This window comes from Pelecanus crispus, chromosome 1 (assembly GCF_030463565.1).
Source record: "Pelecanus crispus isolate bPelCri1 chromosome 1, bPelCri1.pri, whole genome shotgun sequence".
Classification (NCBI taxonomy): domain Eukaryota; kingdom Metazoa; phylum Chordata; class Aves; order Pelecaniformes; family Pelecanidae; genus Pelecanus; species Pelecanus crispus.
Window position 1 is genome coordinate 76,277,097 of NC_134643.1, and position 21,896 is coordinate 76,298,992.

The 21,896-nt window shown below is 38.5% G+C and overlaps 1 protein-coding gene across 21 annotated transcripts in view; it reads left to right on the forward strand.

Moving 5' to 3' along the window:
- C2CD5 (C2 calcium dependent domain containing 5) overlaps positions 1-21,896 on the forward strand; it is a 71,609-nt gene that overhangs the window by 44,047 nt on the left and 5,666 nt on the right. For 8 of the 21 annotated variants that reach the window (XM_075728061.1, XM_075728058.1, XM_075728059.1 and 5 more), the window contains 12 exons: positions 6-197; positions 5,653-5,839; positions 6,867-7,031; positions 7,358-7,498; positions 10,453-10,516; positions 14,010-14,071; positions 15,091-15,189; positions 15,612-15,701; positions 16,497-16,584; positions 18,325-18,411; positions 20,699-20,749; positions 21,773-21,874. In XM_075728061.1, the coding sequence (XP_075584176.1) occupies positions 6-197; positions 5,653-5,839; positions 6,867-7,031; positions 7,358-7,498; positions 10,453-10,516; positions 14,010-14,071; positions 15,091-15,189; positions 15,612-15,701; positions 16,497-16,584; positions 18,325-18,411; positions 20,699-20,749; positions 21,773-21,874 (1,328 nt within the window). The remainder of the gene's footprint in view (positions 1-5; positions 198-5,652; positions 5,840-6,866; positions 7,032-7,357; positions 7,499-10,452; positions 10,517-14,009; positions 14,072-15,090; positions 15,190-15,611; positions 15,702-16,496; positions 16,585-18,324; positions 18,412-20,698; positions 20,750-21,772; positions 21,875-21,896) is intronic. The other 13 variants (XM_075728069.1, XM_075728072.1, XM_075728068.1 and 10 more) reach the window with 4 other exon arrangements.

Consider the following 21,896-nt stretch of genomic DNA (forward strand, 5'->3'; position numbering starts at 1 on the left):
TTTAGGATTGAAGAAGCTTCACCACCAGGTTGTGGATTTTGCCATATACCATATGATGAATTGAACATGCCATTCCCTGCTCACCTCACTTACTGTTACAACTGCAGGAAGCAAAAAGTTCCTGATGTCCTTTTCACCACAATTGATCTTCCTGTAGAAGCAATAGTTATTGGGAAGGGATGTCTTATTCAAGCCAGGTATCTATCAAAATATTTTCCTAGTAAGGTTTTGGAGATCTTTGAAAGAATTCCTGTTGCTAAAATCCAGTATGTCATCAAACCTTAAATTTTTATGTTGCATTGCTACGAGTTAATGACAGTGTATTAGAGTACAGGAGGAGAAGGACAGCCCTCTCCTCCCCCTGTGTTACGTGTCATGTCTGTTGATGGACATCTGTTATCCATGCTGATGGACATTTGGTAAATGTTACACCTTTTTTTTTTTTTTTTTTTTAAGGCCTATGGGAATTGCTCTATTTTGTCTGCCTGGGTGTAGGAGTTTTGATGCTTTAGCTTGCTGTTTGGGACTTCTAATGTGGTCAGATACAGTTATTGCACTGGAAACTCAATGAATTGTTTAAGTCACTTGTGTTAATTCTGTGCTGATGTCCCTAATGGAACATCTTCTCTGTAGAATTTCTGGCTATGTCCAGTTTATGCTGTGGTCTTTGAATTTGGAAAAGGGAGTAAGGTGATTTACAGTGGCAAGGGAGGAAGGGTTAGCTATGTGCAGTCTGTATGGATGGCCAACTATGTGAATAAATCACTGGTTGGATGGTTGGGCTGAGAGGGTAGTGGTTTATGGTTCATAACCTACCCGGATGGCCATGACAAATGTAATAGACTCTGCAGTGGGACATGTCCTGTTGAACATCTTAATAATGTGGAGGGGATGATGGACTGCATTCTCTTCAAGTTTACCGCTTACACCACAATGAGCGGGATCAGACAATATAGAATCATAGAATCATAGAATCATCTAGGTTGGAAAAGACCTTTAAGATCATCCAGTCCAACCATTAACCTACACTACCAAGCCCACTCTAGACTAATCAAGGGTAGACCAGACTAAACCATATCCCGAAGTGCCACATCTACCCGTTTTTTAAACGCCTCCAGGGATGGTGACTCCACCACCTCTCTGGGCAGCCTGTTCCAATGCCTGACCACCCTTTCCGTAAAGAAATTTTTCCTAATTTCCAGTCTAAACCTCCCCTGGCGCAGCTTAAGCCCATTTCCTCTTGTCCTATCGCTAGCTACTTGGGAGAAGAGACCAACACCCACCTCACTACAACCTCCTTTCAGGTAGTTGTAGAGAGCAATAAGGTCTCCCCTCGGCCTCCTCTTTTCCAGGCTAAACAACCCCAGTTCCCTCAGCCGCTCCTCATAAGACTTGTTCTCCAGACCCTTCACCAGCTTCGTTGCCCGCCTCTGAACACGCTCCAGCACCTCAATGTCTTTCTTGTAGTGAGGGGCCCAAAACTGGACACAGTATTCCAGGTGCGGCCTCACCAGCGCCGAGTACAGGGGGACAATCACCTCCCTGCTCCTGCTGGCCACAGCATTCCTGATACAAGCCAGGATGCTGTTGGCGTTCTTGGCCACCTGGGCACACTGCTGGCTCATGTTCAGCCGGCTATCTACTAACACCCCCAGGTCCTTTTCGGCCAGGCAGCTTTCCAGCCACTCCTCCCCAAGCCTGTAGCGTTGCATGGGGTTGTTGTGACCGAAGTGCAGGACCCGGCACTTGGCCTTGTTGAACCTCATACAGTTGGCCACGGCCCATCGATCCAGTCTGTCCAGGTCCCTCTGCAGGGCCATCCTACCCTCAAGCAGATCGACACTCCCACCCAATTTGGTGTCGTCTGCAAACTTACTGAGGGTGCACTCGATCCCCTCATCCAGATCATTGATAAAGATATTGAACAAGACTGGCCCTAAAACAGAGCCCTGGGGAACACCGCTCGTGACCGGCCGCCAACTGGACTTAACACCATTTATCACTACTCTCTGGGCTCGGCCACCCAACCAGTTCTTTACCCAGCGAAGAGTATGCCTGTCTAAGCCGTGAGCTGCCAGCTTCCCGAGGAGGATATTATGCGAGACGGTGTCAAAAGCTTTGCTAAAGTCCAGGTAGATGACATCCACAGCCTTTCCATCATCTACCAGGCGGGTCACCAGGTCATAGAAGGAGATCAGGTTGGTCAAGCAGGACCTGCCTTTTGTGAACCCATGCTGGCTGGGCCTGATCCCCTGGTTGACCTGTACTTGCCTGTGGAGTTCGCTCAAGATGAACCTCTCCATAATCTTCCCCGGCACCGAGGTCAGGCTGACAGGCCTGTAGTTCCCCGGGTCCTCCTTCCGGCCCTTCTTGTAGATGGGTGTCACATTGGCAAGCCTCCAGTCATCAGGGACCTCCCCTGTTAACCAGGACTGTTGATAGATGATGGAAAGTGGCTTGGCAAGCTCCTCTGCCAGCTCCCTCAGTACTCTTGGGTGGATCCCATCCGGCCCCATAGACTTGTGAGCGTCCAGGTGGCGTAGCAGGTCATTAACTGCTTCCTCCTGGACTATGAGGGCTCCATTCTGGTCCCTATCCCTATCCTCTTGCTCAAGGGCCTGAGTACCCTGGGGATGACCGGTCTGGCTGTTGAACACAGAGGCAAAGAAGGCGTTAAGTACTTCAGCCTTTTCCTTGTCCTCGGTGACAATGTTCCCCCCCACATCCAGCAAAGAATGGAGATCCTCCTTGGCTCTCCTTTTATTGCTGATGTACTTATAAAAGCATTTTTTATTGTCTTTTACAGCACTGGCCAGATTGAGTTCTAGCTGGGCTTTTGCCTTTCTAATTTCCTCCCTGCAGGACCTAACAAGATCCCTGTACTCCTCCTGAGCTGCCCGCCCCTTCTGCCAAAGGCGGTAGACTCTCCTTTTTTCCCTGAGTCCCCGCAAAAGCTCCCTATTCAGCCAGGCCGGTCGATTTCCCCTCCGGTTGGTCTTACGACACACGGGGACAGCCCGCTCCTGCGCCCTTAAGACTTCCTTCTTGAAGAGGGCCCAGCCTTCCTGGACCCCTTTGCCCTTCAGGACCGCCTCCCAAGGGACTTTCCCAGCCAGGGTCCTGAAGAGGGCAAAGTCTGCCCTCCGGAAGTCCATGGTAATAGTTTTGGTGCCCCTCCGCTTAGCATCACCCAAAATTGAGAACTTTATCATGTCGTGGTCGCTAAGCCCGAGACGGCCTCCGACCTCGACATTTCCCACAAGCCCTTCTCTGTTGGTAAACAGCAGGTCAAGCGGGGCACCTCCCCTGGTAGGCTCGCTTACCAGCTGCATTAGAAAGTTATCCCCCACATGCTCTAGGAACTTCCAAGACTGCTGCCTCTCTGCTGTGTGGTATTTCCAGCAGATGTCTGGCAAGTTGAAGTCCCCCATGAGAACAAGGGCTAGCGATTGCGACACTTCTGCCAGCTGCTTATAGAATGCCTCATCTATATGAGGACAATATGATAACTGTCCAGTTTTGTCCTCCTCTGAGAGTAAGACAGACATCAGAAAACTAGAGCAAGTTCAGTGGAGGGCCACTAAGGGAGTAAGGAGCACCTGCCCTATGAAGAGAAGCTGTGGGTGCTGGACTTGTTCACTATGGAGAGAGGAAGGATTCAGGGGGACCTAATAGCAGCCTGCCAGTACCTATAAGGAGGTTATGGAGCGAGGAGTTATATGTAGCGAGGGTCTCCACAGTGCTGCACAGTGGGAGAGTGAGAGACAATGGGCCTAAGTTGAAGCAAGAGAGATTCAGAGTGGATATAAGGAAAAACTGCTTACCAATGAGGACAGTCAGGTAGTGGAGCAGATTGCCTAGGAGGTTGTGCTGTCTCCATCTTTGGGGGAGTTTTCAGGACCTGACTGGGTAAAGCTCTGAGTATCCTGGTCCAAGCTCAGAGTTGACCCTGCTTTGTCTGTACAGGAGGTTGGACTGGAGACATCCTGAGGTCCCTTCTCACCTGAGGTTTTTTTTATGATCCTGTGATTATCATTCTCTGACGTTTGCTAGAGCAGAATTACTGGAGCCACTGTAGAGATGTGTTCTGTGCTCCTCCTTTGGTATTTTCCATATTATTAAACTCTGTGTTCAGCACCATTGTGGAAATTGACTTTTAGTGTCACAGAGTGATCCCCAGTCTGTCTCTGGAGCGATTGCAGATGTCCCATTTTCTCTAGAATGATTCCTCAAACATTCCCACCCCCCACCCCCCCCCCCCCAAAAAAAAAAGAAAAAAGAAAAAGACCTGAAGCTATAGTTAGAAAGATTTTTGAGGTGAACTTGTTAGGATTGGATGAATTACTAAGTTTCCTGATCATGTAATAAATGTGGTCCTTAGAAGAAAGTATTGTCTGTTCATATCACTAAAATGTACAGTTGTCGTGCTCTTTTTGAATGAAAATTTGTCACTGAAAGTAGGCAGTCATTACATTGGTGTGGGGTTTGAATTTAAGCTTATGGGACTAAACCCAAAGAGTGGAATATGACTAACATGATATAGCCAGAGATGGGATTTCTGTGCTCTTTCTTTTATTCTTTTAAGATAAATATTTTTAGCCTGGTTAATGCTTGAGCTGTGAGGGCACTTGGCTTTTTTTCTTTATTCCATAGTGTGCCTTGAATAATTGTATAAATAGGAATTTAAAAATTCTGCCAGTAGATGTAATTTCCTGTGCTTGTACCTGAAGTGTTTAAGAGCTTTGCAGCAACAGAAATAGACGTTTGCACTTGGGGTCTTACTAGAAGAAAAACTGAAAATACAAAATTTCAAAGAAGACAGTCTCAAGGAGTTCTTGTAAAGAACTGCCATTTTATTTTACAGTTGCAGCAATCTAGAAGAATACACCTCATCAGTTCTGAGACTCAATTGAAAAGGGTTGGAGTAACTGTCCCTTGAAATAATCTTTTTTTTTGGGGGGGTGGGGGGGATGTTAACAAGTACCAAACAACTTGGAATAGCAAAGAAGTTGTGTTTGTCTTCAGTATTTGCTTTGACAAAAGTGAGCAGTGCAAATTTTTAACAATCACTGCTATATGATAGGAGTGTTAATATATTTAGCCAAATGTCTAGTAGATGGTTATCTGGAATCTGTAGAAAACTTCTTTACATTGCATAGTTATTTGGTGCTGTTAGACTAGTATGACAAAAACCCTGTGTGATGTGTGTTGCTTCTGTCTGGTAGCTGTCCTTAAGCATGTTTTAAGAAAGGAGACGTGACTTCAGTGATTTGCAAAAATACAGTATTTGTAGGTTTTGTACTCTGCTTTGATAGGGAATTTTTTTAAATGTTGCTGAAGGTTATGTATTGTTCTGTTTTATAAGTTTACTTTTTGTGTTACCCATTTTTATTGTTAATATAAATATACAGTTTCCTGTTAAAAATGAAAATCAAATCTTACTTATTGAGACTCAGTGCCTCAGTCGGCCTTGATCTTCCTGATGAGAATTTAATATTTTGCAGGATCTTAAAATACATTAAAAAGAAACTGATTGTATTAGGTTATACAATGAGGAGAAAAAAATCAAAATACCCTGTGGTCACTTTCAATCTTCAACAGTCCATTAAAACTGTTTATCTGCTGATGTCATGTACTGTTTCATATTGTCAGGTTATGCCGTCTAAAGAAGAAAGCTCAGGCTGAAGCAAATGCGACATCTATCAGTAATCTCTTGCCGTTTATGGAATATGAGGTGCACACCCAACTGATGAATAAACTTAAGCTGAGAGGAATGAATGCCCTGTTTGGGCTGAGAATTCAGATCACTGTGGGTGAAAATATGCTAATGGGGTTGGCAGTAAGTACAGTTTTAATCTTGGGATTCTTTTGCTATCTGCAGGGGGGGGGGGGGTTCCAGGACACAAAGACATACAAGTGTTGTGAAATTCAGAGTAACTAGAGATATTAAATGTCATTTTAGGAGTAAGCAAAGTGGTGGAAAGGAATGAGGTGTCTAATTGTTGGCAAATCAGGACAGACTCTTTCAGCACCAGAAAAAGAAGATTTGAACCTCTTGAAACTCTGTTAGAGGACAAGATTATTAGAAAGGGGGTGAGAGGAAAAAAACTTCAAGTGGTTTAATGGCATAAATTATAGAAAAATTATTGTGTTCTTTAAAGGTCCTGTCAAAGAGATCCCTGTTCCTCAAGTTGCATTACAGTTCCATGACAAATAAGGTTAATTAAGTCTCCCAATAAACCTTTTGGTTAGTTGCCAACAAGAGAAAGGTCCGTTGCCTCTTCTTTGGCACTGAAGTAGTAAATGATAGATTGGAAGTGTCTTAGAGATAGTCAAGAAATGTTCATTAACAATATTTTCTAACCTCATTCTGTCATGTGGGGTTAGAATAGTGAAGTATGCTGCTTTGTCCTGCATCAGTGTAAGAGGGTGCCTGGGTAATATTGACTGGCTTGCATGTTCTTTTGTCTGAACTGATGATCTGTTTTCTGTAAATAGAAATGGGATTGTCACAACTTCAGTGATACTGTAAGTGGTTTGGCCAAGTTTTAAATCTTTGAAACCATCACTTGCTTATGCAAAATATATTAGTTTTAATTCATACTTTGTTTGGAACTTTTAGGTAAGTTTAAGAGCTCCACCATGGAAAAGACCCATGAGAAGGAGAGAATTTAATAAAAGAATAGTGCAGGTTTTTTGTAAGTGAACAGGAGAGAGATATCCATTCATTATGGGAAGACATCATGCTGTAACGTACATGTCACAATGCTGTCCGTTATAGCATAAGCATTATGGAAAACTTTGTATGCAAATAGCAGAATTACATGCTTATGTAATTGTCATTTTTCTTAATGACTTTCTAAAAGTCTGCAACAGGTGTGTATCTAGCAGCTTTGCCAGCACCTGGTGGTATTCAGATTGCTGGGAAGACTCCAAATGATGGCACCTATGAGCAGCATATATCTCACATGCAAAAGAAAATAAATGATACGATAGCAAAAAACAAGGAACTTTATGAGATTAATCCTCCAGTAAGTAAAGCTTTTATATTCTTAAAAACAAAGCATTCTCAGTCAAACAGATATACACCATGTATATCCATGAATTCTTATTGACTGAATCATTCAGAACATAAATTGTTTTTTAATAGATTTCTTTTTGATATATTTTGGGAACCTACTGGAATTTTCAGATCTCTTAAGCCACATATCCAAACCAGTTTGTACTTACTTAGATTTATTTCTCAGTAATATTATTTTCAGAATGTTCTAATTCTTAGAACTGTTAACAAATTGCTTATACTTGAAATTATTTCTAAACTACGTAAAACAACTGTTAATTTTTATATCCTTTTTAGGAGCTACCTGAAGAAATCATTGGGTCTCCCATTCCAGAGCCAAGACAACGTTCCAGGTTATTAAGATCTCAGTCAGAAAGCTCTGATGAAGTTACAGAGCTAGACCTTTCACATGGGAAAAAGGATGCTTTTGTCTTGGAGGTGATAAATGTTTTCAGTACTCATTTTCATACTTCTATTTTCCTGAAATATATATAAAAAATGGAGAAAAGTTTTCTTACTCATCTCAGAAGACAGTTCTTAAATTGTATATAAATTTTTCCATTTTGTGTCAGTAGAAAATGTTAAGTATTGGATTTTGCATTGTCTCTCTTTTTCTTATTCTGAAAAAAGAATGCCCTGCGATTCATGGACATGTAGCAATATCTAGCGTAGTAACTAAGAGCTGTTAAGAAATGCTGTTCTGCCTGTTTCAAGCAGCAGTCATGACTGATCCAAAGCTTGGATATATAAATATAATATATATGTTTATAAACATTGAGGTTCTTTGTTGTCACACTTCATATTTAGTAAAGAAAAAGCTTTCTTACATTCTTCCCATTTCAAATCTGTTATTGTTATAATTTGATATTCAGAATTATTAGTTTCCAGAACTGGTAGTATTCAAAGCAGTCAAAAAAACCACATGTCCAGAGCACATAAAAGAAGACTTGCTTTTCTGAATTTCAGCTGATGCTATTCAGAGTTCAAGAATTTATAACTTCAGAGAATACCTTCCAATTCTTTCTACAACTAGAAACAAGAACACCACCTATAGATAAAGAATATAGATTTCTTTAATCGCTCTATTCACTAAAATTCAAAGATGTGATTGTACAGTTTTGAAGGAAAGCAGCCAAGTGCTGAAGAAGGCTAGAGTTTTGATCATCATCTTGTAGATACAGGTATTACAAATACCTGTCCTAGACTAAGAAAAAGAACAGAATTTCATTAAATTACAGCCTGCAATTGCAGCCTAAGGTACATTCAACGCTTTCCTTTATGTTAATGTTCACAAATAGCTATCTTCATAGAAAATAATCTGGAAGAAAGGTTGTAGATAGGGAGAATCAGAGCACACTGTAACAGCAGTTAATTTGAAAACAGAGGTAAGAAAGGAGAGTGAAAAAATAACAGGTTGGAAGATGTTGGTATAATAAATTGAGATTGGTTGGTGCTTCTGCTCTTTGAGTAAATTTTTGCTCTCCAATGCATTACAGGTATACTAGGATCAAAGTAAGCAATTTGGGAAGTCCCTAAAAGTAACTTTGCTTGTTAACTCTCACATTAAAAAGAAATGAGAACAGTTTTCATCAAGTATTTTTTGCAGCTGGTCTTATCAGGTTTTGGTTTTTGTTTTAATATCATCATCTATGTAGACTGACAGGATTGAAATTGTATCCTCAAAACAAAATTTGTGATAGATGCTCTCTGAGGCACTGTATTGAAATGGATGAGCCAATCAGAAAATACTTCGATAAATGCACAAAGGGTTGAATGCCTTTGTGAAAAATAGAGGATTGTGTAAGGCATAAAAAAAAAAATGCAGCCCAAAGACTGTTACACTGCAAGAGACCCTTTGGACAAGTTATGAAAAATACCAGGAAGACATAAGCCCAGCCTTCATTTCACTTCTGAAGGCAGTCAGATAGAAGAGAGAGAGCAATAATAAAATCTCAGCATGCTTCTTCTATCCAGTTGCCTCATAAAGAAGCTTGATAAATGTATCAAGCAAAGATCGGCTGGTTAAGGACTGCATTATATACTCCAAGCAAAGTTCAGCTCCTTTTTTACAGTTTTGGAGAACTCTTCCTTCTACCTTATTTAGTAACTATCATATATGCACTTCGGGGGATAGGAGATCTCCATGTGGAAGGGAAAAATGTAAGTACACTCTGGTGTACTACAGAGTACATTATAAATGGTGCTAAAGTTAGCAAGAAAAATAACAGCTGATGTTTAAGGACCATCATTTATTGGTTTGCATTATGTGAATATGTTGGTCCTAAAATAAGCATCCTTGTGTTTTGACAGTTCAATCATTATTTGTACAAAAAAAGACTTTTCATCTGTGGAACCACTTACTATTACTGTCTTTGTTAAGAAATTGGATTATCAGAAACAACACTCCAGGAGCTTTAGTGAAGCTCCTGACTCTGACCTTTCAAGAGTAAAATCATTGTTCACTGGAAATGTCTAAGAAAAACTGGTAAAAAATTGACTGTGATGAGGAAATGCTAAGAGATGCTGGGAAGGCAATTATGAGAGGCTGTCAGTAATTTAAAAAACAAACAAACAAAAAAAAAAAGAAAAAAAACCCAAACAACCCAAAAAACTACTTCTCTTACTTTGAGAGGGAGAATGAGGAGATAGCGGACAGAGAACCCTTTAATACTGGAGTTAAAATACAAACAATTTCCAAAATACTTGATAAGAAAATGTTGGAAGTTCGAGGTAAACTTGGATCTCTTGCAGATCAATAAGGCAGAATGAACCTAAAGACACATGGCAGAGAAATATTTACAGAAGGTAGCAGGGCAGATACACTCTCAGTCTGATCTAAAATAACAAAACTCTTTAAAGATTGGATGGAGTAGAGGTTATTTGGATAGGAAAAACTAATAATCCCCAAATTTACCTTTTCCTGTTTGATTTTCTGCTGTTCATACTAAGCAAGGTTTTTAAAGTCCTGGAAAGATTTATTTTTATCTGTCATTGGAATAGGCAGAGAAGGATCACATCACTATAATACGGACCTCTAGTAGCCAAAGGTCCTTAGCTGGAAAAAGTTGTAAGTTGTGTGGAACTTTGTTCAGCATTTTAAATTGTTTTACAAATTCTCTTTGTATTGTTCTTGTCTTACCTACTGCGGCTTCTGTGTGTTCTGTGCACATTGCATTTTTTTAAATACAGTTTAATTAAGGGAACTGTTTTTCAAGTGTTAGGCGTATCATAGGCTGCCAGTTAAGATGCAGAGATCTGGTTGATGGAATCCTTTTTTAAAAATCTCAACTCAGCTGCCAGACATAGATGTCTTGATGACAAAGTTTTTACAACTTTCTGAGACTTCTGACTGGAACAGCAACATGATTTTTATCAATTATTCCTTTTTCCAGATTGATGATACAGATGCAATGGAAGACGTACATTCTTTACTGACAGATGTTCCACCACCTTCTGGTATAGTTAAAACCACATTTTTCTAATTTATACTATAGGCTACAAAATAGAACTGTTTTAATTTAAAAAAAAAAAAAAAGTTCAGGAGTAACCATGAAAATATTCTTGAAGTGTTTAGCTTGTCAGATATACCTGTGAAAAAGAAGTCTTCAAGCCTTTTATGAGGATTGTTGCTTATTGAAAACTGAAGTAAACAAAGTATTTGTGTGGTATTTTGTAGTTCACTGATTTGTACTGTTGTTATAAACTTGTTGTTACTTCATACAGGTGTAATAATTGGATCTTTTCTACTACTATACCAGTTTCTGAAGATTTTTAGACTGAATGGCTAATTTGTAGGTTTCGGGGTCAATGAAAGTAGAGGTACAGAGAACAGAATGTTCTTTAAGTATTTGTAGCTATATAATGTGACATATTGGTATTGTATTCTAAGAATGTTATTAAAACTGAGCCATTTGCCCTTAACAGCACTGTTGTTCAACAAGTGCATTTGTATTTTCCTTGCTTTGTGATCGTGCCATACTGTCAGTTTAAGTCTTTGTGTTCAGAAAATGCAAAGTTCAAAATTATTTGGAATTCTTAAATCACCCACAGCGTTTTTATCCAAGTCAGTATTGGTCATTTTCTGTAGAAGGCAGTAAAGTCAAGTAATAGAAATAGAGTAGTTTCTAATTTCTGCAATGTTTTTTGTAGATGTATTTTTAAAAAATGTTGCAACTTGGGAACGTAAAACTGATTAAAGTGAATAATTTTCAAAATTCAAGCATGAGACTTGAAATTGATGTCTTTTGTATTCATACTGTGAAGTAAAATGTTGGGGCTGCGTTGCTGACAGTAGAACTTTGTGAGGTGTCCATTTAGTTGTCTGGATTTAAAAATAATTTAAGAACCCAACTTAGGAAAAAAGGAAAAAAAAATCCCACAGAATAGTATACTAACAGTTCATAGTTCAACAGCATCCTGAAAGTTACTGTCTTTATGAAAAATAGCCTTTGTCAAACTTTTCTGTGCATTTGGCTGTTTGCATTTTGAGCCCATGTACACCCTCAGTGTTCGTAGAATTTTGCATCAGGATCTGTACCCTTATAAGAGCCATCTTCTCTACGCTTGGTTTGGGAAGAACAGTGAAGCATTGCTTTGTATCAGTCTTCTTTATGCTGTTTGTGGTTGTATAGATATCTGTCGTCCTCAATAGAACTCCTGGGTCTGGATAAGAGGCTAATGTAGTTGTCTATTATGTGGAAGTTGCTCTCTACGCTTGGTCATCCTTGTCCTCCTTCTCTTATTTTTGTGAGTTTCCCCATGTTTCTTCTAAGCACGTATCTGTTCCCTTCCTACTAAAAATTTGTATCAGTGTTTATAATTTTGAGTACTGTTGAGCTCAAGAATTATCCCCATCATAGTTGTCTGTTATTACCACCAAATCTTTTATTCCTCATCGATTATCCATTGTTAGGTCCTGCTGCAGTTGATTTTACTACACTAAAATAAGGCCATCAGCAGTCACCTCATTTTATCCTCTTTTGCAGATGTTATGAATATGTTTGAAGCATACAATCCTGAGTTACAGATGTCTCCACTGTGAAAATTGAGCATTTATTTTGATCCTGTCTTTAGAGTCTTAGAATAATAATATTTCCTTCAATGGTACTCCATTCTACCCTTCATCATATTAGTTTCTTAGAGTCCGTGGTGAAGGATCTTACCAAATGCTTTTTGATGTCTGAAGTAGACTGTATCAGTCAGATGCCTTTTGTCTATGTGCTTGTTGACAGCTTGTGAGCCGTGACTGTTACTTAGAAAAGTGGTATCAGCTCCTCCATAGTGTCTTGTTTTACCATCTACCCATGAACTCCATTTTCTACAGGCCAGTAGTACAGATACCTGTACTAGGCAAATTAGTAGGTCCCAGTCACTAAAAGCACCTCACTACCTGAAGATTAAAGAATCCTCTCCTCTGGTAGTAGGGTAATTTTAAGTTAGAGTTCAATGCTGATTAGTCAGCGATTTTATCTTTTGCCTTTCCTGTTGATCATATGAGTCCTTATTTTTCATTTGCCCATTTGTTCAGTATCTTCTCCAGATACTTTTGTTTAAGACAGATTCTCTGATGGAAAATAAACAAGGGACTGTTTTTCCACTATTGTGGAAAGCTCCGCTGCCGTGGTGAACATTGAAAAATGAACAAAAAAAAAAAGTGAACAAAAAAAAAAGCATGTTTTCTGCTATCATGTAATCATCTCTGCATATTCTTTCTATATCTTACTTGACTCTTCAACAAGATTTCTGCTTTTGATGTTCTGAAAGAAAATCTATTAATATTTATACCTTCCACAAGCTGCTACACAATTTCTCGTTTATTTTGTGCATTTACATAGGCCCTACCAGATTTCTCTCTTTTGTGCTCATTTAGCTATGTCTTTAGTTTTTCAACATTGCCTGTTTGCTGTTTATAACTCTTCTTACCATGCTATTTAGTCATTAGACTTTTTTCTTTTTTTTGTCTTTTCAAGTCTGTTAGTAAGTGTACTCAGTCTCTAGGTAGTGTCTTTAAAGCATCTCTATGGTGTCTGTCAAAGGTTAGCTCTTTAGCTTTTCCTGTCACACCTTTTCAGCTTTTCCTGTCACACCTTTTTAGCTTTTCCTGTCACACCTTTTTAGCTTTTCCTGTCACACCTTTTTAGCTTTTCCTGTCACACCTTTTTAGCTTTTCCTGTCACACCTTTTTAGCTTTTCCTGTCACACCTTTTTAGCTTTTCCTGTCACACCTTTTTAGCTTTTCCTGTCACACCTTTTTAGCTTTTCCTGTCACACCTTTTTAATAAGTTTCCTCATTTGTATGTAGTTTGTCTATTAGAAACTAGGTAGAGCAGTAGTGGATTTTGGGTGTTTGCCCTCATACAAGAATGCTTAAGTATATCTTGATCAGAGCTAAAAAACTTTGAATGCTTCTCTCTGCTCAGGACCAACTAGTCAGGAGTTCCTTGTTTAGCAGGTTTCACAAGGAGCGGTTCTGTGAAACAATTGGGGAGCGTGTCTCACCAATTGGTCTTAGCATCAGGTAATATGAGTTATCCAGTCTCCATGGGGAGCAACTATCACTGTTGTGTCTCATGCCATTGCAGCCTCTCTCATGTTCCTCAACATGATGATATTTCTGGCCTTCCTTTTTGGTGGTTGAAGAAATAGTCAGAATAAGAATTCTGTAGTGAATTTGTGTTTTAGAAGTGGCGAGTTCCATCTTTCCTATCCATTTTTTCACTGGGGTATGAATAACAGAATGCATGTGTTTCTTTTGTATGCTATATTGTATTCTTGAGATGCTATGTTTGGTTTTTTGAATGTTGGTCTTATTTCTGGTATATTATTCAATATTCAAAAACACATGAAGGAAAATAGTTCTAGAACATCAAGTAAGGTCACATATGTTTCTTTAAAAGTATTTTTATATTTCAGTGTGCAACATAGATTTCCCCAAATATTTTCTTTACAGGTTTTTACAGTTGCAACACAGAAATTATGCCTGGTATAAATAACTGGACACCAGAAATTCAAGTAAGGTCATTCAAAGAAAATTAAAACTTTTTTCCCAAATTGTGTTGAAATATGCTGTAGCAATTTAAATATACATTAGAGATCACTAATTTTGACAGATAAATTAAAAGGATACTCTTGTGTTGGAAGTAAAAGTACTATTTTGATAAGAAAAATAGGGTATGAGAACCTGTTTCTTTGTGGTTTTTTTCAATGCTGTTATGTAACAGAACCTGGTACAAAAATACAAAAATTAGAAAATTAGCAAATATGAACTTTAAGGTTTTGGGAATATTTAAGAGCTTAGCTAGATTTTTGAAGTCTCTTAAAAGAAACAGATTGTTGACTGTGTTTACTTAGTGTGAGATACTGAGTATGATAACATTAATAGGTTAAGATAAATAAGAATTAGATGAAGCCAATCTAGCGAGTAGAGAAAAATTCCATTTATAATGAAGTTTAAACATTTTGGTCATGTTTGTACAACACAATTCAGTCTTGTATAGAGTTAAAACAGATCTAAGTGAGGTTTTACACCTAATTGGCACAATGCAAGACTGTGCTTTCCAGAGGCACAGCTCAAACCTGAAAACAATATGACTACACCAGCAGCATACTCTTCAGGTTCAGGGGATTGCCTGTGTATCTGTCTATGACATTCCATTATTGTCTACATTAGTGTACATAATTAACATATAGTTTTCAACAGCAGCTAACAAAATATGTAGCAGGTAGAATGACTCCTTTATGAAGCAAGTAAAAAAGAACGTAGAGTATTTTGTATCTTGCTTAATCCCTTGTTTAATATATTCATATACATTAGTTCATAGAAAACTTGCCTTTTGTTTGTAAAATTTCATGAGCAATAAGCACTTTACTTTGCTTATTGTTGCTACAGTTTTTTCCTTTTCTTCCCCTCCCCTCCCCACCTCCCCCTCCATGCTATGCATTATATGCCTTCTTTATGGATTTGTTTTGTTTTTAATATAACATACAGGCATATATTGGAAAAAAAATAAGTGTGTTTGTTTCTAATTCAGATGTTCACAGCAGTAAGAGTGTCCAGATTAAGCAACATTAACCTAACAAATCAAACACTTAATAAGAACTTTAATGATCTCTGTGAGAATCTGTTGAAGGTAAGAATCTTATTTCAAACATGTTTTTAATTGTTCAAATGGAAGCAAAATAAAATCAGGCTATACTGAAAATAACATTTTCTTCATAATTGCTTTTTGGAATTAGACTATAAAGTGTCTGTAATTAGTTTGTAAGCTGCTCTAAAGATAGATTCAACCTTCTTTATATATTAAGGATTTCCAAAGCTTTTTGAATGGGTGTGAGTCCTTTGATTGGTAGTGTACTGTAGAAACAGAAATATAAAGACTGCTACACAGTACATTGCATTCTGTCGTGACTTTTCACACCCCTAATTCTTCTTAAAGAAAAAATTAATATGATTAGATGATTTCTACTATGAAAAGAGTTTTGATCTTTAATTTCTCTGAAATAAACCACACATTTTTTTAGAGTAACACAAGTAATGTCTTGTCTTTAACAGAGCTTGTATTTTAAACTACGATCTATGGTTCCCTGCTGCCTTTGTCATGTAAATTTTACAGTTGCTCTACCAGAGGATGAATTAGTTCAGGTAAGTAAACTGCTTCTTTTGACTTTCAGCATGCAGCCACGCCAGTTTTGGCCTTGAGTTAACATTTGAAGCTCAGAGTGAACTAGGCTAGGATTTAATTTACTAGTATGTCTGGTGAATTCTGAAGTAAAACTTAAGGCCGTAATCTTAAGTGAAGAAAAAGGATGACTTATGGAGTTCACCAGTTTTGAGAATCATGGGACTACATGGCATTTCGTGATCACAGTGCATCTTAATAGTGTGTATCTTTTTAGTTGGGTAGAAAATGAAAAGCCCTGACTAGATATCCCATTGAAAGGTGTTACCACATACGCTACAAGAATATGGCCCATGAGTTTTCTAAGTATGTTGTCATTATAATTGTCTGATTTTTTTTTTCTTTCAGTTTCAAGATGATGCAATATACTTCATTATTTCTAAATAAAATGTTTTCTTTAGAAGTATAGCATTGTTCTTGTGATCAATTAAGCATTTCTTTCTCTCTCTTACAAATAAAATGATAATCTGTTTTTATGATTCTTTTTTATCTTGGTTCACCAAGGAGGCAGGAAAGAACTGATGAACAAAATCATAAATGTGGCACAAACGCTGTCAGGTGTATGTTCTAATAATGGACCCTAGTGTTAGTATTACCTTTTATGCTCTGCTGTGAAGGGTTTTTAATATGTCTGCATAGATGATGTTTTTTCCTCTATTATTTTTCTATGGAAAAAGCTGGCTTTTTTTTTCAAATTATTTTTGCAGATTGCATGAGAGATTAAGTTACCTAATATGCCATATATTCCTGATTTGCAGATTGCGGTCACAGCTGTTGCAATTACATTTGACAAAAACCAAGCATTACAAGCCAACAAAGCCCCTACAGAAAAATCACAGCAAAGAGGTAAATGTTGTGAGGCATGTAAAGATAAGAGATAATGTTTTTCTTTCCTTTTTTTCCCCCAGTACCTAATGAGTCTAGATGTTAATTTCAGTTACATATACACGTTTTTACGGGAAAGTTCTATAAAATCGTAAAGTCATAACATAGAGGTTTTTAGAGGTCATATATATGATCTCTAGCAGGATGACTTACTTATCAAGTATTAGGTATTTGCTTGTACGTAATCAACAAACTTATAGTAACATGAAAAAAATGTTTGGTATTTCCTTATTCCATGTACCATCTTTCTTTGAATATTTTTCTCTAAAAAATTAGTGTAACAGATGACATTTCCATTGTATTTTGAAATGTGCTGTAGGTCATTAGAGGATACTTGTTCTTATAAGTAGCAAATTTTGTCCTTACTTCAAGAAGGCAGAAAATAAATTATTCATAATACTTCAGAAAAACCTCCAAACCCCCGTTAAGTAGGTCAGTAATATTTTTGGAGATCAGTGAAGCATATAGCATTATGGAGGGAATAGAAGAGACTACTGCAATCTGCTGCATATGTCATTTTAATATTGAAGCACCATCTTATGCTAGAAATGGACAGGCTGGCTCTATGGGCTGAGGCCAACTGTATGAGGTTTAACAAGGCCAAGTGCCGGGTCCTGCACTTCGGTCACAACAACCCCATGCAACACAGCAGGCTTGGGGAAGAGTGGCTGGAAAGCTGCCTGGCTGAAAAGGACCTGGCGGTGCTGGTCGACAGCCAGCTGAACCTTATCGCTTTCTACAACTACCTGAAAGGAGGTTGTAGTGAGGTGGGTGTTGGTCTCTTCTCCCACGTAGTTAGCGATAGGACAAGAGGAAATGGGCTCAAGCTGCATCAGGGGAGGTTTAGATTGGACGCTAGGAAAAATTTCTTCATGGAAAGGGTAGTCAAGCATTGGACCAGGCTGCCCAGAGAGGTGGTGGAGTCACCATCCTTGGAAGTGTTCAAAAAAACGGGTAGATGTGGTACTTGGGGACATGGTTTAGTGGGCATGGTGGTGTTGGGTTGATGATTGGAATGATGATCTTAGAGGTCCTTTCCAATCTTAATGATTCCTAGTTTTTACTTTCATTATAAATAATCCAGCCACCAAGCCAGGAAACATGAAAGTGCTACTCTACCCTTAATTGGTTTAGTGGTGGACTTGGCAGTGTTAGGTTAGTGGTTGGACTGGATGATCTTAAAGGTCTTTTCCAACCTAAACGATTCTATGATTCTAAATGTACATATGCAATCTGGATATGGGAGTTTAGACAGAACTTTGAAGATACTCCATTCTGAAGAATTGAATTAGGTAGTAGAACAGAGACACATGTTTCTAAAACATTAGTTATACCTTCTTAAATAGTAACAGTAAATTGTTTTCTTTTATGTGAAATAAATCACATGCTACTTTTTACTGTAATGTATAGCTAACTTGGATCCAACTGCAGAATCAAATCTAAAATACATTAATTGACTTTAATATTTTTTCCGGAAAATACTAAATCAAGTCCTGTTCAAAGGAACATAGGTTCTGTAATTTTGCAGCTGGATTTATTGTCTGACATCTAACTGTTCATACAGAACTGCATTGCTAGATGCATATGCTAAAAAAATCTGTTCAGTCAGACCTGACTAAATTGAATCTGTAGTGCATATTATTACTGGCGAATCTTATTTTGGGGGTTAATTACCAACGGGGTATGTTTTCTTTGTTGAAGCATCTACAGACAATGAAGAACAGCTACAATTTCCATTGGAACTTTGCTCAGATCCCCTTGGTTCTCAGCCATTCTCACCAGCTAAAGGTCAGTTAAGTGGAAGAATGCTGAATTACTGTGTTTTACTGTTGAGTTCTGCTCTTTTATTGTTATAGTAGCTTTAAAATATCTGTACTTTCACATGCTTTAAATATTCTTTGCTACCTAAGCGTAATGGATATGTTCACTCCTGAAGTCAAATTTTTTGAGTCACGTAAGATGGGTTGGCTAATCATTCTGTATATGTTCTTTTGTAGATTTCCTGTCTAGATAGATTTCTTCTGTCTTTGGAGTATTGAAAATGCTGCAAACCACTGGGTGTTGGGTGTCATTTGACTTAAAGAATTATAAATTACTTAATAATTAGGCTTGCCTCATACTGCTTTGCTTCTGTAAATGGCCCGTGTAAAATAACTCCATGTATTGTTAGCCTCAAATAATTAATCTCATCGTTTTCATGGTGGGAGATGCTTTATCTAGTGAATACTGGTTGCTCAGCTGAGCAAAATTGCACGCAGTTTTTCTTTTAAGTGAAAGGAGCCTAAACTTGCATAGTAAACAATTTGTACAGTGCAGCACGTTTTAGCTGTTAAACAGCTGCTTTATTTTACCTGAGATAGAGCTGCATTTCAAGAAAGGTTGTCACAAAATGTTGAGGTTCAATAAGGCCAAGTGCCGGGTCCTGCACTTCGGTCACAACAACCCCATGCAACACAGCAGGCTTGGGGAAGAGTGGCTGGAAAGCTGCCTGGCTGAAAAGGACCTGGCGGTGCTGGTCGACAGCCAGCTGAACACGAGCCAGCAGTGTGCCCAGGTGGCCAAGGCGGCCAACAGCATCCTGGCCTGTATCAGGAATAGTGTGGCCAGCAGGAGCAGGGGGGTGATTGTCCCCCTGTACTCGGCACTGGTGAGGCCACACCTGGAATACTGTGTCCAGTTTTGGGCCCCTCAATACAAGAAGGACATTGAGGTGCTGGAGCGTGTCCAGAGAAGGGCAATAAAGCTGGTGAAGGGTCTGGAGCACAGGCCTTATGAGGAGCGGCTGAGGGAACTGGGGTTGTTTAGCCTGGAGAAGAGGAGGCTGAGGGGAGACCTTATCACTCTCTACAACTACCTGAAAGGAGGTTGTAGTGAGGTGGGTGTTGGTCTCTTCTCCCAAGTAGCTAGCGATAGGACGAGAGGAAATGGGCTCAAGCTGCGCCAGGGGAGGTTTAGGTTGGAAATTAGGAAAAATTTCTTCACGGAAAGGGTAGTCAAGCATTGGACCAGGCTGCCCAGAGAGGTGGTGGAGTCACCACCCCTGGAGGTGTTCAAAAAACGGGTAGATGTGGCACTTTGGGACATGGTTTAGTCTAGTCTACCCTTAATTGGTTTAGTGTGGACTTGTTAGTGTAGGTTAATGGTTGGACTGGATGATCTTAAAGGTCTTTTCCAACCTAACGATTCTATGATTCTATGAAATCTTCTATGACTGTATTAAAAATTAGGTCATCATTCATTGAAATAAGCGGTTTTTACTTCCTTCTCCATTGTTGGATTATCTACCCACCGAAATGGCTAGTGATAGGAAACTTAGTATCTGTGAATTATTGTAAATGTTCTTTTACTAAAATGTTGAAGAGCTCCCTCTTTTGCCTGTTACATAAGTTGTACAAAGGAGGGTGCCAATCACATTTACTTGTATTTTCAGAGGTCAGTTTAATTTCAGCAATAATATTCTTACTGCTTTGTATTTTTTTTAATTGGTCACATTATGATGCTGTTAACCTTTCATTTTCAAAAAGAGGAACTAGAGATTTCTGACTGGTGTCTTTGTTACTAGTGACGGTGCTGCTTGTATAATGGGCACTCACCAGTAGAGGGTAGCCTGTTCACATGTATCACTTTCCCTGATGTTCTTCACATTCCATATTGTACTGTGTACATCACTTTAGAGGCTTTCAACTAGATAATTATTTCATCCGTCATTTCTTCACAAGTAGACTCGAGGTTTCATTGTAGTTACACTTACTTAGCAGCTTATTTAATATATTGACACCTTTTTTACATACTTTTCTGTAGGACTGGTATTTTAAAAATATTCTCATACAACCTTATACAGTAATGACCTTTAGAAAATTATCGTATTATAATTTGCAAAACAGATTTAGTAAGGTTAATTATTTATATCAATTTATTATGTGCTATCAAAGGACATAGTATAGTATAGTATATATAGAAGATTTTTTTCCCTCATATTTTACTGTAAAAAATTCTTATAAGAAGAAAGCTGTTGTCCTGTACTACATGACTCTGCTCATATACTATCTGAATGGAATTCATTTTGTCTTATTAGAAGTCCTGGAGGGTGCAAGTTCCCACACAGGTATTCCTGCTGCTCAGAGAGGTGAGTTTACTTAATTTAGCCATATGCCAGAACAGAATGAGCATTCTTGGGATATTGGTATACTCTTTTTGGATGTGTCTTAATCCAGGAAGTGTTTACTAGTTAACTGAGAATGCATGCTCTGGTGTGGCTTAATGATAGCATAATATTTTGATGTGTTTTTTAATTATGAAAGTCAGATTTGTTAATGACAAGTGTCTCTGTCAGATGTATTGATACCACTTTATCTGACAGAAAATTAGTTCCCTGAGAGAGAGCTTTTTTGCTTGTCTTAATTTGAAGTTAGCATGTGTTCTTCCGTTTCTTCAGGATAATGAAGAAACGGTGTTTGCAAAACTTTTTCTTTTTTAAAGATACGCAAACACCCCTGCAACTAATACCAAAAGTCATAGCAGAAACAACTCTACTTCTCATTGTAATGATGGGGGGGGCTGGGGGGTGGGGTGTATTGGAGGGGGGATGCTGGGGGAGGGAGGACAGCAATTTGTAAGGAAAATTCATTTGCGTTTAAAACTGAGGTGTTGTTTCAGCTTGTGACTCTTGTTCTCATCACCAAAGCTTTTTTTCAGTCTGTAGGTTAGATATTGATAAAAATAGTTAGGAAGTTTAAATCATAATAAGCAGCTCTTCGTGAGGAAAACAATAGCAATGAAAATAATAATTAAACAAGGCTTAAATAAACTTAAAGAAGCCAGAACGTAATACCTAAAATGAGATTTAAAAAAAAAAAAACACCAAACCTAGCATAAATCCTTAATGACTGTATTTACATGTTTTTTCAGTGATGAGGTCCCAGTCAGGCAGTTGGTTCACAACTGGGACATCACCAGAAATTGGTACACTGGTTTGGACAAGTCCAAACCTATACTGTAACTTTTCCTTTAAACAGATCTGGAAAGGGATGTTTGTTCTCTCTCAGACACAAATAATTGCTTCCTCAAAAGGAGCATTGGGATGAGCAAGAGACATCATCCATATATTTTTTCTTTGTTTTTTCTTTTGTTTTTCTGTCTGTGTTTTCAGCAACGTCAGTTGATTACAGTTCCTTTGCAGACAGATGCAACAGCTGGATAGAGCTCATTAAACTGAAAGCTCAGACCATAAGGCGCGGATCAATTAAGACAAGTAGGCGGCTGTTTCTACCACG